The 16,173-nt window shown below is 40.8% G+C and overlaps 1 protein-coding gene across 1 annotated transcript in view; it reads left to right on the top strand.

The window, feature by feature from the left end:
* Positions 1 to 16,173, top strand: part of EGFR (epidermal growth factor receptor) — a 526,637-nt gene that overhangs the window by 285,065 nt on the left and 225,399 nt on the right. Inside the window, exons 2-3 of the mRNA XM_069211504.1 lie at positions 1,253 to 1,404; positions 14,728 to 14,917. Of these exons, the coding sequence (XP_069067605.1) occupies positions 1,253 to 1,404; positions 14,728 to 14,917 (342 nt within the window). The remainder of the gene's footprint in view (positions 1 to 1,252; positions 1,405 to 14,727; positions 14,918 to 16,173) is intronic.

Here is a 16,173-nt window from a genome sequence, read left to right as displayed (position 1 = left end):
GTGATCCGAAAAAGCATTTGCTAATATTTCAGACTGTGCTCTTACAAGAAAATGTTAAATCAGAAAAAAAATCAATACACAAGGATGAGTGAAATCATTTCAATGACAGGTATACATTCTATCCTCGGGGTTATCACACCGCCAAGGATCGATCAGGGCGAAATTACGCATCCAAACCTGCAAAAGTTTACTGGAGTTAGGTTTCTTCTGTGATTTATTCAACCCCGAACAGTCAAAGACTGGATCACAGAGCAGTGCACAGTCAGTCCACCTGCTGATGGCTTCTTTGCTCTTGCATTCATTTCTGTGGTATGGTGATGGCACAGTGGTAAAGGATTCCCTCATTTGCAAGGGGTCGGACCATCATGCAAATGAAAGAACACCCCCCCCTTCATGTTAATGCTGGTGCATATCAAAGACATGAAAGCACAGCACACCCGTCTATCTCCAAAACATGGAGGTGAATTGCTCCAAAATTTAAAGGAAAGAAAGTATTGTAGGCTACACTTGGCAATAATTCTCCCTTATTAAACTGCACAACGCAATGGCCAATTCAGGCTCCCATAATTGAGAAGAGTTTCCTAGTAAGAGAGTAACCCAAGTTATTCAATTCTGGGAGGAATACAGGGTCTTACAGTGTCATTTTAAGATGACAAATATGTCAGTTGCTTTATCCTTTGAACTCAGTGGCCACTGTAGCCAAGTGAAATGCAGATTATAGTGTCTCGTTAACAAACGTTCCAAAATCATATATAACTATGAACATTTAAATTTCATTATGTTATTCACTTTAGTGATTGTCATACTTGCACTGTGACAAAGAGAGTAATAGACAATAATCTGTTTTTCACTCTTTCACAGTGGAAGTTTGACCCTAGAGAATTGGGGAAAATGTGAATCTGATCACCTGTCTTTAGCACTAGTACAGGACCTCTTACACCAGTTTGCACTATTAATTATGATCAGACCTTGGCTGTACGTCTGGGCAGATAGCTGCCTGGGCATCGCCTCCTTCCACTTGACCTATACTACAGATACCATCTTACTTACTATCCAGTGAAAGTCTGAGGATGTGTTGTTGGGGAGTACCTTTATTAAAGAAGTCTGATTGTTGCAAGTGTTTTTGTTTTAGGGATTTATGTTTCGAATGAAATGTAGATTAATTTAAGTTCATCTCCACCTTGAGGCGTCTATTAAACTTTGATTTTGTCATAGTGACTTGAGTTGACATTGCAAATTTTCTCTCTTTCAGTGTGCCAAGGTTCAAACAATAATCTTAACTTGATTGGCGATGAGAGCTCCCATTACGCCAGCATGCTAAAAATATACAGCAACTGTGAAATCGTGCATGGGAGTTTGGAGGTTACCTTTGTGCCACTAAACAAAAATACATCTTTCGTGAAGGTATTGTATTTACATTCCCTCACCCTCACTGTAATATACAATCATGTTAAGGTGACTCGCTTACTGCAGGTTTAAGGCAAGATTCAAATTAAGTGCAATCCATTAAAAATAACAAAATGTTTCAACGTACACTGTGTTCATATGCAATTACAATAGGATGTTGACAGCTACTGCATAATATGAATGCAAATAATTGCTTTCATCTGGTGGATAGGTAATGCCTGCTCAAGGGTATATGTGATTTTATATTTGCAGAACAAAGGAAAATCATATTAAAAACCCTAATTGAATGTTTATTCCATGTTTGCTTAAGAGCCTGCAAAAAGAACAAAGAACAAAACAACAGTTTAAAAATGACCAAATATGCAAGGATTCAGAACTGTTTTGACTTTTGCACTCTTTATTCTTTCTTTTACTTGTTCTGAGGAATGCATCTGGGGCCTCCTGCTGCCTTTGCTGTTGCACTTCCCCATGTATTTGGTCTGTATGACCCCTATACTCAGTTCTTTTGCTCACTATAGCAGCTTTGAGGACGGGCATGCTGCCTAGTTAGTAAGTAGTTTTGTGTTTGCTCCTCTGATCATTTGTTTTCCATCCCAAAAGTATGTGCATAACAGCAGAGCAGAGAACAGGGTCAGGAGGCATCCCTTAGGCATACCTGTCTGCTGACATCCGCCCCTGGATGAGGCCAGCAGTCGAGAATGCTGCCTCTTTTTCTCAAGATAACAATGGTAACTGTTATCATGGTGATTTCCTATTGTCCCCGTTGTTAGGCCTTAGGGTGACCTTTCTCCAGACTTTTTGCCTTTTTCATCCTGTTTTTCAAACCTGTCTCAGGCCTGCCATTGCAGGCCTGTGTGAGCGGTTCACTGCCACTTTGACTTGGCATTTTAAACCTATTTCCAAGCCTTAAACTCCCCTTTTATTGCATATAAGTCACACCAAAGGTAGGCCCTGTAAAACATTTAAGTTTTACATGTCCTGGTAGTAAAACACGTCCAAAGTTATTTTTCACTACTGTGAGGCCTATGCCTTTCATAAGTCAGCACTGGGAATTCTTTAACATACTTTTAAGATGTAATCCCTGATCAGAAAGGAGTAGCTGCATCATTTTTCATATATTTGGAGTGGTAATGATAAATCATCTTTACTGGTAAAGTTGGGTTTAAGATTACTATTTTAGAAATGCCACTTTTAGAAAGTCGGCATTTCTCTGCTCTCACTGCTCTGTGTGCTTTGCAGCCTGTCTCTAATACACGTCTGGTGTAGGGAACAGCTACACTTTGTGCATTCCCTCAAGACAGTCGCAAACACAGGAAGGTTAGGTGTGTTTGAGCACTCATCCGCACTCATCTGCATTTTGATGGGCTTCCTGGGCAGGAAGGGTGGAGGGGAGTTGACACTTATACATGAATAGAGAAGTGGCTCTTCCACATAAAGGGCTAGTTACACAATCCTGATAGTCTGGAGCCAGGGCTAGGATGAAAGGGGGATCTGTGCATTCCAAGGAGCTGCTTTGAAGTCTCCACCACTTCAAAGGCACATTTGGGTATCAGTACTAGGTCTTTGACCCTAACAGATACACTACTGGACTTAAGAAGAACTCTGCTGGAGTAAAGACTGCTAAGCTGTAAGGATTACCACTTTGCCTGGACTGGCCGTTCCGAAGAACTGCTTCTCTCTTTAGCTGAGCTGCCCTGCTGCCTGCTGATCTTTGAAGACAACAACAGGATCGCCCTCACTTGAACCCAGAGTGACTCCAAGGGCTTGCTGGCTTCCCTTCCATTTACTGAAGTCTCAGGGACATAAAAGACTTCTTGAAACTCTCCTGGTGTTGCTGTACTCTGCTATCTTTGAGCCCTACCCTTACCTGAGGTGCCCCTCCAGTCCTGCGCCTCAGAAGCGTGCTCTGCAGCTGGTTTCTGGAAAACAAACAACGCATCGTCACCACTGTGCCAGTCGGAACTGACGCATCGCCCTTCGCTGCTGAGGCAGAGGCTGTTTGATGACAGCAGATCCACAGCCTGTGTGGTTCGATGACGACGCTCTAGGTGACTCAATGACGAGCATTGCCTGTACTCCAACGGAGCCCGGCGATGATGCATTGACCCGACTGCATGGAAAACATCGAGGCTTTGCTCCATAAGGTACTTTTTCAGCAAACCCTGAGTGGGTTCTGTAGCCGGCATACCCTCTATCGCAGTCTGCAGAAACTTTGGATTTGCACTGATCACTCACAACCTCAAATAACATTTTGACCGCTAGTGACTTCTAAGCACTATTCTTAGTTTATTCTTACTCATATCTCGACTTCTAATGAATGGATATTTCTAATTTTAGTTCTGTTTTACTCAGATAAATAGTCTCTATGTTTCTAATCCAATGTGGAGTCTTTTTGTGGTGTTTTCAATGCATTACTGTGTGTGTTGCACAAATACTTTACTCAACTACTCTTAAGTTAAGCCTGCCTGCTGTGTGCCAAGCTACCAGAGGGGAGCACATGTTAGTTTAAGGCATGTATCTGACTTATTCTGACTAGGGGGGTGGGCCCTGCTCACACAATGTGCATACTCCGACTACCAGAAATCACGTTTCTAACACCCATACTCCCACATATGAATATCAGTATATTTTAAAAGAGATTGTTAAGAGGAAAACATGAATCAATCCAGTCCCCTGAGAGAATTGTGGTCTGGCTTTTATAGTTATGCTATTTTGCCAAAATACTTAGCTTTGCACTTGAAACCCCAATGTGTAATGCTTGATTAGTTGTAAAGAGCAGAGCTCTGAATGATAGGTTTATTGAAGATCGCAGTCTCCATTTAATATTCTTACTAACATGTATTTGAGGATTATAATTTCATTTTAAAACATCTGCTCCCTAATTCATACAGACTTTCTTGTTGTGGATTGATAAGAAGCAAAATGGAGTGGTGTAGCTGTGCTTTACCTAAAGTACATCTGCACTAGACAAAAACATGTACAAAATATCCTACAGCAGAGATATTGTTGTTGGGAATTGGTAGTGGCACCAAGACTCAGAGTGGCTGTATTATATCTTATTATCTACCCTAAATTGGCCCTGGGTATGTTTAATGTGTAGAAGAACAGGTAATACATATTCATTTATTGTTTGATAAACCTATCAACATGCAAGATTTTAATCTCTTTTGGTGCACAACTTGACAATTCTTGATTTTACATATGTCTGTGACGTGCACCCAACTAGAACGTGAAGGATTTCTGAATCTGCAATGCAGGACAGGTTCAATTGTGTGTCTTTATGTTTAACTTGATTTGCAAATCTTTATTGGATTCGCAAATCTGTAGAGGGTCCATGAATTAATGGTCCAGATATCTCTAGAATTTAATCTCTTCTTGTCCAACCCGAGCGCCATTTTAAATGCTAACTTCTTTCAAAACTACTGAACAGATTTGAACCAAGCGAACGGATCAAAGGCAGTGCAGGTAGGCTTTTATTCTGTATTTTAAAACCATAACTTGGGCAGTCCCTCAGGGCTTCTCACTTCCCCCCACCTTTTTCCACCAGCAAGTTTGCTTTGGGTCTAGAGGATCATCATAGCTATATATGCCTAGGATACTCAGATTCTCTTTATTTTGAAAGTGTGAGCCAGAGATTAATATACTGAGCTTCCAGCGTATTTGGCAGCCACTTGTCTATGAGTTGAACAAATCTTTACTGACTCAAGATATGGTTGGTAAATTGTATGGCTCAAATTAATGGGCAAGTGCCCCTAAACCACTGTTGGTCATTAAGAGAATAGCAACTCAGTTTTATCCTGGGCTTTTGTTACCTCAACGGGTAGTTGCAGTTTTCATTTACATGCATTTTCCTCGATTTTATCTCTCATCACATCATTAATTTCTTCACTTATGTTCACTGTATATTGACTTTGAAAATGTGGTATACTTGGGCTATCCCAAAAGTGTAGCAAGCACGTTCCAAGCATTCAGTTTACAGATGTTAGAGTGCTGTGTGAAGAGGTTCAACCATGTCTCTCACCAATTATATCAACTCAAATAACTTTTTCCAATTCTGAAAAGTGGTGTTCTAAAAAATACCAGTAGTACACTCTCAACTTTGTATGAAAAGGGGCCCATTCTGCTGGCAAAGACGTTTTTGAAGTGTGTCCCCACTCCTATGCTGGTTATAGCAAGCTCCCGGCTACTCTTCAGTCTTCTGTAATATGAAAACTTTGGACAGACAGGCCTGTGAAATGCAGATAGCTTAATGCAGGAATTGCTTTTCTCAAAATATACACACTGTAGATAATCCTCTTCATCTTAAAAGGAAATTAAAAACGTGGCTCTTCGCTCAGTAGATCTGTAATGTCAAGCTAAACATTGTGTGCGTGCATCTCTTCTCTAGCATCGAGAACATTTTCCCAGAGCGCATGTCATAGATAACAATATCATATTAATAAGACATTTGATGGCATTTGTAAGACACTTCTATTGGCAGCTTGTTAATTCCTGGAAAGATACAGAGAAGACTAACAGGTGCCCTAATACTCTACCCTTATTTCCTTCTAACAGATGCCTGGCACAGTAAAAGTGGATCTTAAGAGGTTGCCAACCCGCCAGTCTGGCGAATCTGACCTTTGAGGGACTAGTTCTCAAAGCCTTGAAAGTGCATGCTCGAAATCTATTCTTGTAGGTTTATTCATACATTCGCTTTTGATGTACATATTCGTTCGTTAAACTTTATTTCGGCAGATATTGCCATAAAAGTCAAGACAAGAGATAAATACAACATACATATATACATTTCACAATTAAATATAAGATACAAAACATACAGTTGGCAAGAAATATATGGATGTCTCCATGATTAAGCAGTACCGCATATAAAAATATAAATAACAATTTATAAATTAATTAAAAGCCAGAACTAAAAAATTAATTAACTTGGATCGAAGAAACAGTGCATCATATACCTATACAAGGAAGGGAAAGAGCGGGCCACCTAACAAAATATTACAGTTTGTGACCAAGTCGTTTTCTAATAAGGTACACATTAAATAAAAATCTACTCGTGCCAAACACCACTAATTGTGAAGTATTAGACTGAAATATGCGCTCTGCTTCTTTGTAGGATCTAACCCCCACATATTTACAAACGGGTTTGATCCAACAATCCCTTGTTTTCTTGTATACTGGGCAAAAGAAGAGTAGATGAACAACATCTTCTTTAGCCCCTAAAGTACAGAGAGTGCACAATTCGCAACCTTTTACCCCTCCCCAATTGCATGTGTATGCATTAGTCTGTAAGACCCCATACCTAAACTGTAGATATAGTGTTTTTGCCAGTGGAGGACCGATTTCATCCAAAAATTGTTCGAAATTAGGTGTATCTTTTATGTTCAAAAAATTCAAAGTCAGAATACCAATCGATGAACTATGCAATAGCTCTCCGTTGACATAAAACCAAAAGGTGTCCTTTACATATTTCCTGGTACATGTTGTCATATTCTGAGGAACTTCCCATAGGTGTGATAAACCTAATCTCTCATACCACTTAGATACATATTTTAACCAAGGGGTATTCATATGACCATCTATCTGAGTTAATTCAATCAATCCACTCTTGTAATCACTCAACTCCGGGGTTACCCATAACCTAACCCAATACAGCAGTGGTCTTAATAATGCTTGATAGTTTGCTCTTTTAAGATTAATATCAAGGAAAACAGGGACTAGAGGAGTTCTTGTCGGTATTTTAAGTAGCCTTCGTACAAAGTGGTTTTCCGTTTTTCCAAAATTATTGTTACAATAGTAGCCCCAGAGTTCAGCACCATATACTTCAAGTGCCGGTGAGATTGCTTTAGAGTAACTAGCTCCGTGTACTTTTAAAATAGGCATTGAGTTTTGTTTAAGGGATAATATGCTTTTATCCATCTGTCCTTTCCAGGACAGGTTACTATCCAGCATTAACCCCAAATAATTAAAGCTTCCTACCTGTTCCAGTTTTTGATTCTCCAAGGACAGATTATTCCTGAGGGATTTCTTGGGGTTTATGGACATATACTTAGTTTTGGTAGGATTTATTTCTAGCCCCTTCCCCACACAATACTTCTGAAAAGAATCCACCAAATTTTGCAAACCTCTCAGAGTTTGAGAAATAAGGATGGTATCATCGGCAAATAATAATGCCGTAACCGGCTCACCACCTAGCTTCGGGGAGTCATGTACACAATTCCTTAAATAGCTCGGAATATCATTAACATATAATGAGAAGAGTGTAGGTGCTAACACGCAACCTTGGCGCACACCACGGTCTACAGGTATGGCCCTTGAGGTTTCACCTTCTTTTCCCCATCTAATTTTTGCATAGTTCCCTGTGTGAAGCTTGATAAGTTCTTTAAGTAGCTCCCCAGGGACCGCCATGTTCCTTAATGTAATCCACAACAAATTGCGCGGAACAAGATCAAAGGCGGCCCTTAGATCCATAAATGCCACATAGAGACTACCCTTCCTTATGTTTATATACTTCCAACAGATGCACATAAACCTAAACACCTGGTCAACCGTACTGGTTTTTATTCTAAAACCAGCCTGATATTTGGTTAATATTTTAGTCTCTTCAATCCAATCTAAAAGCCTATTTAAAATGTGTCTGGCATATATCTTTTGAAAAACGTCTATTAAACTTATTGGGCGGTAATTACTTGGATCATAGCGATCACCTTTTTTAAAAATTGTTATGATTTCTGCCCCTTTCCATGAATCGGGGATCGGTGTGCCTGCCACAATGGAGTTACTCAGGTAATTTATATAAGGCCCCCACACCTCCACATCATATTTTAGTAGATCGCCGGGAATTTTATCAGGGCCTGGGGCTTTGCCCATTTTCACAGCTAATAAAGCCTTATTAGTTTCTTCTAAACTAAAAGGTAATGGAGCAATACTCATTTCTAAGTTTGTCTCATAGTCCCCGAAGGGCAAACTCTCCTTTTTGTTAGCATAGAGCTTAGTGAAGTGATCACACCAAGTATTTTCATCTAGGAAAATATCCTTTGTTGATCTACCCTGCTTATTTCCCTTAGTGATTAAATTCCAGAACATGCTCTGATCCCGTAACTTAGCTGCATTCAAGAGATCCTCCCAAAAGCTTTCATCCCATACTTTTTTAGCTTGGGCCATAGTGTTTTTGTAGGCTAGTCTACCGCTTTTTATATCCAAACAGTTCCCGGATTTTACTGCCTGGATCAGTCTTGATTTTGCTATTCGACAATCTTTATTATACCATGGGTTCGCTGTCTCAAGATGGTTCCTTATCCTATTACCATCTTTTTTATAAATTTTACTCAATAGTGGAGTTAGTGCATCTACCAGCTTAAGATGTAAATCAAGAACACCTTGTGTTCCCACTAATGCTGACTGTAAGTCTCCTACCGTTTCAGTAAATACATTGTAAATATTTATCAGCGTCTTTTCTGTTCCCAAGATATATGGCCATCTTAGAGCACGCCTGTTATTGGTTACCTCTAGCTCCGCGACCGTGGTATTTAATAGGGTCTCTTCTTCGGATCTAATAATAAATGATTGAGAGTCTAGCCATAGCTGGAGGGGGAAATGAGCACTCTCCGTCCTATGGTCTATCTTAAAATCAATTATTTGGTCCCATATATTCCGGGTAGCCATTACAAAATCTATATGTGACCTGAAATTTCCCTTAAAATAGGTTGGAGCTGCTGGTCTGTCTGATCGAAATCGACCATTACAAGCCCTTAGATCATGTACCACAGTCAACTGTAAAATCTGTAAGGCGGCTTTTGTGCTTTTAGCTGAACTTGCAGATTCTAGGGGCAAGATATCATTAGCAGTCATCAAGTAATTTTTCCAACCCCAAGACAGGCTCATATTTACAGTTAAAGTCCCCACCAACTAACACCTTTACATTATCTCCTAATGAATCTAAAAAGGCATCCAAGAGTTCTACCACCTCTGATTCCTTGTTAGATGGGGACGGTCTATTATATATATTTATTAAATGTATAGTTTCTTTCCCTCTTGTATCAATTTTAAGGGCTAGTAGGTCCGGTGAGGGGATGGATAACTGGGTGACATCTATTTCTAGAGTCACTTTAACCCAGATAACCAGCCCCCCTGAGGCTCTACCTCTAGCTGATGGAATAGCATAAGAACAGTATGTTTTATACCCCAACCTATGGGGGGTTTCTACCATCCAAGTTTCCTGTAGGAATATGATATCGTAATTCTCAATATAGGAACACCATACCACATCCTCAAGGTTCCTGGCTAAGCCAGCAATATTCCAAGATATCAGTCTAATATTTGTTTTCCCTTTTACATAGGGTGAATCTAATACTATAGGTAAGTTGTCTTTTTCTGTAACATCCTCTAGTTCAACTAAAGGATTTAACTCTTTGTCTTGATTATAGTCTTTACTAACGTCATTAACCTCCGTAGTCACTGTAAGGCACTTATCAGGTACGCCCAAACTAATTACCTCACTCAAAATAGAATAAGGGGATTTAACGCTGTTTACCAGTTTAACTGTCCGTAAATTTCTGGGGCTCGAAGGTACTATAAGTTTCGGTTCTAAATATTCTATACTCTGTTTTTGTTCCCACGTCTGGGTATATACTAACATTTCTGTGATAGATTCCCCTGCTCGTGGGAGTCAATCGTTCTCATCCAAAGTACTCAGTACCGAAAATCTATTTTCAATAGGAATATAAAAATTTGTGTTTCTTCTATTAGTCAAAAGTCTGTGTTTTTTAGAAAATTCTGATGTACTGGCTAAGTGTCTATAAAAATAACCCAGAGAGTGCACCCCCACGTCAGACTCCTCTACATCCAAAGAAGCTGCTCTAAGAAGAACAGTCGCAACATGTTGAGGGTGCCTAAAATTAACAATTACACAATCCCCCTTGCATTTTTTCCTTGCGTTTCCGATCCATGGTACCCGTCTAGTAGACAGTATATGATCGGATAGATGTGGGGGGAAACCACAATTTTTGTTTAACCAAGCAACTGATTTCCGTTTAAGAGAATCATGTGATTCCTCACGGAAATTCATTGCTGTTGGGTCTAAGGGAGGAACATTCGAAAGGACTATGACATATGGTTCACAATCAGGTGGAAGATTAATATGATTTGGTCAGTTCACGGGAGTAGTGTACCTCACGATATTAGATGCAGCTGCTTTCATATGAGAGGTACTATCCACCATACATGGTGGCTCCCTAGATTCTGGTAAACATGACCTCTGTGCTACAACCAATTGTGCAGAGTTATCAGATTGGACAGGTAGCTCAGACTGTTTCATAGTCTGTTCCTTACACATCTTATCTAAAAGACCACCCAACCTAGATACCTCCGTAGATAACAATTCAATTTTTTCCATAAGAGGTTTAGTCATATGGTCTAGTTTTTCCTCAAATAGCTTAGCGATGTGACCCAAGAGATCACAATTCACCTCGTCCTTATTAATTATATTCTCGTTATTAGCTACATTACTTCTATGACCATATTCTATCGTTGGTTTAAGATGTATGTTCCCCCGCTTAATTTGCGTTTTTCTGCATTTTCTAACAGCTCTCTTAGGAGGAGAGTGAGACAATGCAGACTCACTCGGGGGCTCAAATGGGTCTTGAATTGGTGGCTCTAAGACTAAGGGTAAAATGGCTGAGTTTTCCAAAGGGAAAGCTTCAATATTAAGGGGATCCACCATAATAGAACCGCTACCATCATCTACAGAAGAAAAAAAATCTGAGGTGGGCTCCTTCCCTAAGGATTTCCTTCTATCAATGTTTATCTTGCTCACCATTTTAACCAGGTAATTATCCAGGGTGGAAATATTTTTTGCCATTCTACACCACCCTCACGTATATAACAACCACTACTAATATTGATAAAATACTCGATGGACTGTCTAGTATTTAAAGCCCTGCCCTACACAGAGCTTTTATATCGTAATAAAGTATAGGGCACCTACATATATCAGCAATAACACAGAACAACAAGTGTGTATGACCCAGAAGGCACAATAACTCAATTAAATGGAGCCCAAGTATACAGCTTACTAAAGCGTTATCAGATTAAATAGAAGCAATTAACAGCTTAGCGAATTGGCCCAGCCCGACCCCTTCCGGCCCCCTTAACGGCCACACAGCGGCCCGCCCTTTGCACTGGCTTAGCCCGGTCCCGCTCAGCCAGGGGCAGGATCAGTTTAATAGCGCCCTCAGGCGCGCAAAATGCGTTGGTTCTGCTTCCGGGGTGCAAGGGGACCTGGGTAATGTAGTCCCGTCCTGTCCCGTCCTGTCCCGTCCTGTCCCGTCAATCGCTCCCCCCACATAGCGGTCGCGATGTCAGGCGACGGCGGGGGGGAGACGTGGAGGCCAGCAGAAGGAACAGCAGCCCTGAGGACCACAGGGGTACACAGGTATGCAGCACGGTGCGGGCGGGCGTAGGTAAATTCACTGTAACCTCTGACTTGGCCTCGTGACGTAAGTGACCAACCAAGATGTTTCCAGTTCCGTTGCTTACAGAAAGGAGAGATGTGAAGGGAGACTTGGGGTTTTAGATAACCAAAAGTGAGGATGGAGACAGTTCCAAATGAATAAGAACAACAAGCTGATAGGCTGTAGTTTCAACCGGACTGCGCTTTTGGCAGACGTAGTAATCGCTCCTCCTCTAGTAACGCTGGAGGAACATCCGAGGTCGACGCGCTCCTTCCACAGTTTCGCTGTTAGGTTTAAGATGAGCCCCTCCTCCAGCCAAACACTAGCACACACTGCAGAGCCCCTCCTGTGCACTCAATTTCTGGTGATAACGGCCTTCAGCTGTTGCGCCAGGGACTGTAGCAGTGCTGTCTACAGTTCACCACCAGGGGTGGTAAATTCGCTTTGCACGGTTGAAGTTTCCGAGTAGCTCAGTCTCTCGTCTCAGTCTCTAGACAGCAGTGGAATAACTGATCAGGAAACTACAAGTGATTCCAACAATTCAAGCCCATGCCGGCTTCCAAGCCCCTTTACTCCTGCAGAGCGACCAGCGGTCCGCACACCTCTTTCAGGCAAGCAGGCACCCTGGGCTCAAACCCCCGCCCCGCGGAGGGGTCCAGCGCCTAGAAGCGGAGCAGCTCTGCGGTGGGAGCTGCGCGCGCCCCTCTCCTGCCGGCGCCGCACTCACCGCTCCGCAGGTAGGCGCGGTCCCCGGGTGAAGGTGGTAGCGGACGGGCACCCCCAGGACCTCCGAGCAGCAAGCCGGCGGCGGTCCGCGGTCCCACAGAATGGAGCTAGCCCCCGGTAGCGCCGGAAGAAGGTTGCGCGGGTACCTGGATGTGACGTGAGCGAGCCCGTACAGCCGTACAGCCTCAGTCATCCATCACCCTAACACCAGGAAGAGGGCCCATGATGTACATATTAGAACTCATTAAGAAAAACGGGAGCACGCCTAGAAATGTACAAAAGCCGTAGATCTTCAAGAGTACCCTAATTCATACAATTTACATGTGCGGATCTTACAATAGATAAATGATCTCCTCAAATAAAACATGTGGAATTGAGCATTTTCGCAATTAACTTCCTTTTGTCTCCATGGGATTTTTTCTTGTCTATAAACCCATTCGCCTAGGCCTCCCATTAATGTGCCTTCCATTTCCACCCTGCAGTAACACTTTAGCATGGGTATACTTTAATGTGTTTCCAGGGTGAAAAGTTAACTGTAACATAAAGGAGATTGGCAATACATACATATTAATTTCTAGGAATGTACTTATGCAGTTTAGCCCACCCTGAACGCCTCCTGGCCCACATCTAAAAAATATATTTAGGACAGTGTAAAGACCATAGTGAATCAGTCCCAAAGTCACCTACATAGAAGAAGTGCACAGTCCACATTATTGTAAAAATGTGCATCGCTCACCTCTGCACAGAACTTCTATAAACTGGATAACAATGAAACACATGATATGGCAGTAATAGTATTATCAAAAATAACTCATTGTGGCAAACAAGGCAGATGTCACTGTTCTGTTCTCTAGATTCATAGAGACAGATGCAAAGAAAACATTTTCCGTGTTTAGGGTAAACGTGGGCCTGAAAAAAGTCATTATGCATGTATGTGAAAACTGCACATGATGTATGACTAGAATTGTCATTCACATGTGCAGTGTATGCAACAGAAAGTTACATTACACTGACTTTATTTTTGATAAGTTGTTAAAAAATGTGCATACCAGGGGGAATGCCTGAAAAGTCATAAATATGCACCGTAAATCAAGTGCTTACCCTCCAAATGTGGATATTGACCATGACTCTGAAATCCACCCAACATAATGCCCTTTCCCTTCAATAAAAAAATTACTTTATGACACTGTGTGATTCGGTTATTAGTATACATTTGCTCAACAGCTCACAAACTCTTCTTTACAATAACCATCCAATTCCTTGACTCCGCTTAGCCTTTTTGTGCATAAAAAGGGCGTGGGTTCAAAGACAGCATGTATTCCACTGCAGTCTGATGCATAAATCTGCCCTTAACCTGAGACCCATAAAGTGACTATGCATTGACCTCTGCCTCGAAAGGTAGGTGTCATTGGTATGTACTTGATGGTGCTAAAGACTAGGTGGTCAGGAGCAGGAGTGAGTAGTAGACCCAGTTGAAGAAAGCCACAGGGGCAAATTTAGTTGTAGACAACTTCTCATTCAGGTGCTCGGTAGGCAATCTTCTCAGGGTGAGGTAACATTGCACATAGTTAGGTCAGAAGGGACAATGGGTAAGCTCAAAGTCCAAATCTTAACTGAACTGTCAATATAATATTGTATGGGGAAAAGCACCATGGCGGAAGAGAAGAAGAGAAGGGAAAAGGAAACAGTTAGGACTTTTTTGACCAAGAAACAACAGAAAGGAGAATACCATCCATCTCTAAAATAAAATGTACGCCATCTTGGAATTACCAGTGGAACCAGTGGAATCACCAGTGGAATCACTCAAATTTGTTGAAAGGAGTAGTGTAATTTTAGTTTCAAACCACATGGTGGTGAACATCTGACAAACAGCTATTTATTTCATGAGAATACTGGTGGATAAATAAAAGCAATATTATACACGTGTGTGGTGTATGGTGTATGGCTCAGACCTTTTTTGTACCGGGAAACAGCATGTTGGCTATCAGCCATGATTTAACAAAAATAAAGTGGAAACTACTGTGTATCTCATTTGCATAAAGAAAGCTAGAATGTTTAACGAATATTAAAAAGGTAATGCATAGATTCTCTCATTTGTTCGAACAACCTAACTTATCATGCTCCATGTGTTGTTTATCTTTGACAGAACATAAAGGAGGTTGGAGGCTATCTCCTTATTGCAATGAACGATGTGAAACAAATAACGCTAGAAAATCTACAGCTAATTCGAGGGAACTCACTTTATGATGAGAAGTACGCTTTGGTAATTTTGATGAATCATAAAATAGAGATGGATTCGGTTGGTGTGGAACAAGTACGAATGAATAATTTATTAGGTAAGAGACTCTAGAAAAATATTTTTTAAATTGTTTTGAATGTGGTTTGGAGAATAAAATGCAACTGCAGCACAGGATACAAGAGTGTTTGCAATTTGACAGGCAATAATGTGTTCTCTAAAACTTCACTGACTTAAGATCTGTAGCTCTCTTTTAAGTTTCAGCTTTAGCAGTTTATTCTGTTCCTCATTTTCAAAAAGGTATGCGCCCTGAATATCGACCCCAGGTTGGGACACAATATTGAGGACAAAAACTCGAAAAACAAACAGACACGTATGTAAATCTAGATTTTCTATGCCTAACTCCACATTTATGTAGCTGCACTGTAGATATATCTTCAAAGCACATAAATGTGAAGCAACGAATACTACATTTATACTCCCCTCTATGAACTTACATTTCGATATTTTTGCCTCACGTCATTTTGTCCTTAATATTCTGGCTTCACTATATTCTGGGGTTCGATATTCAGTAATACAGTCTTTCAAAATTAGAAAATTACTTACCGAGATAGTGGTAAGTGTCATATTAAAATAGAATATTCTTACGCAGGCTAATCGTCACGACAGATGCAGGGATATTTTACAAAAATGTGACCCAACTCTTCATCCTTCTGAGTCAAATATGTAGCATTTTTTCATTCATTGTTAGTAATGAATGCAGCATGTGTTCACTGTCGGGACTTCATGTACATTTTTGATTTCTCGTTTTCCCACTCATACGTTTTAGGTTTGGATCAATAAATGCTACTTATGTCATTTACACATTCTATGGACTTTAGAAAAGTAACAAAAGGGCAAAGTATACAGCTAGTGAAAATGAATTGCCACGTTTGAGGTTGCCTGGGAGGTGGAAGGCACGCAAGCTTATTATGTGTCAATGCTAGTTTTATTTGGTGGCATATTCAAAGAGAAATACGGTCTCCACAGCATTTATTCGAGGTTTTGCTTCAGAGCAATGTGTGCGTCACAGTAGCACTTTGACTGTACTTGATCGCCTCTAGCAGCCTTCACATCCCACGACAACGATTTATTGCAGTGTCCAGATCTGCAGGGATATATAAACAATCTATGGAATGGTTATAATCCTGTAGTTTGAAAGAATTTAAATGTAATGTGCATCACAAGACTGTAAAAGTTGTATTTTGTTGCAAAATGTCAAAATACGTACTTAGGTTAATCTACTAGTTCTCATTAAATAAGTGATTTTCTTTTGCCACATATGTTTTGTCCACACCCTTCAATAATAAAGAGGAA

Source organism: Pleurodeles waltl, chromosome 10, assembly GCF_031143425.1.
Source record: "Pleurodeles waltl isolate 20211129_DDA chromosome 10, aPleWal1.hap1.20221129, whole genome shotgun sequence".
NCBI classification, from domain to species: domain Eukaryota; kingdom Metazoa; phylum Chordata; class Amphibia; order Caudata; family Salamandridae; genus Pleurodeles; species Pleurodeles waltl.
Note: the sequence above shows the minus strand (reverse complement) of the source record. Positions and strands in the feature narration are given on the sequence as shown.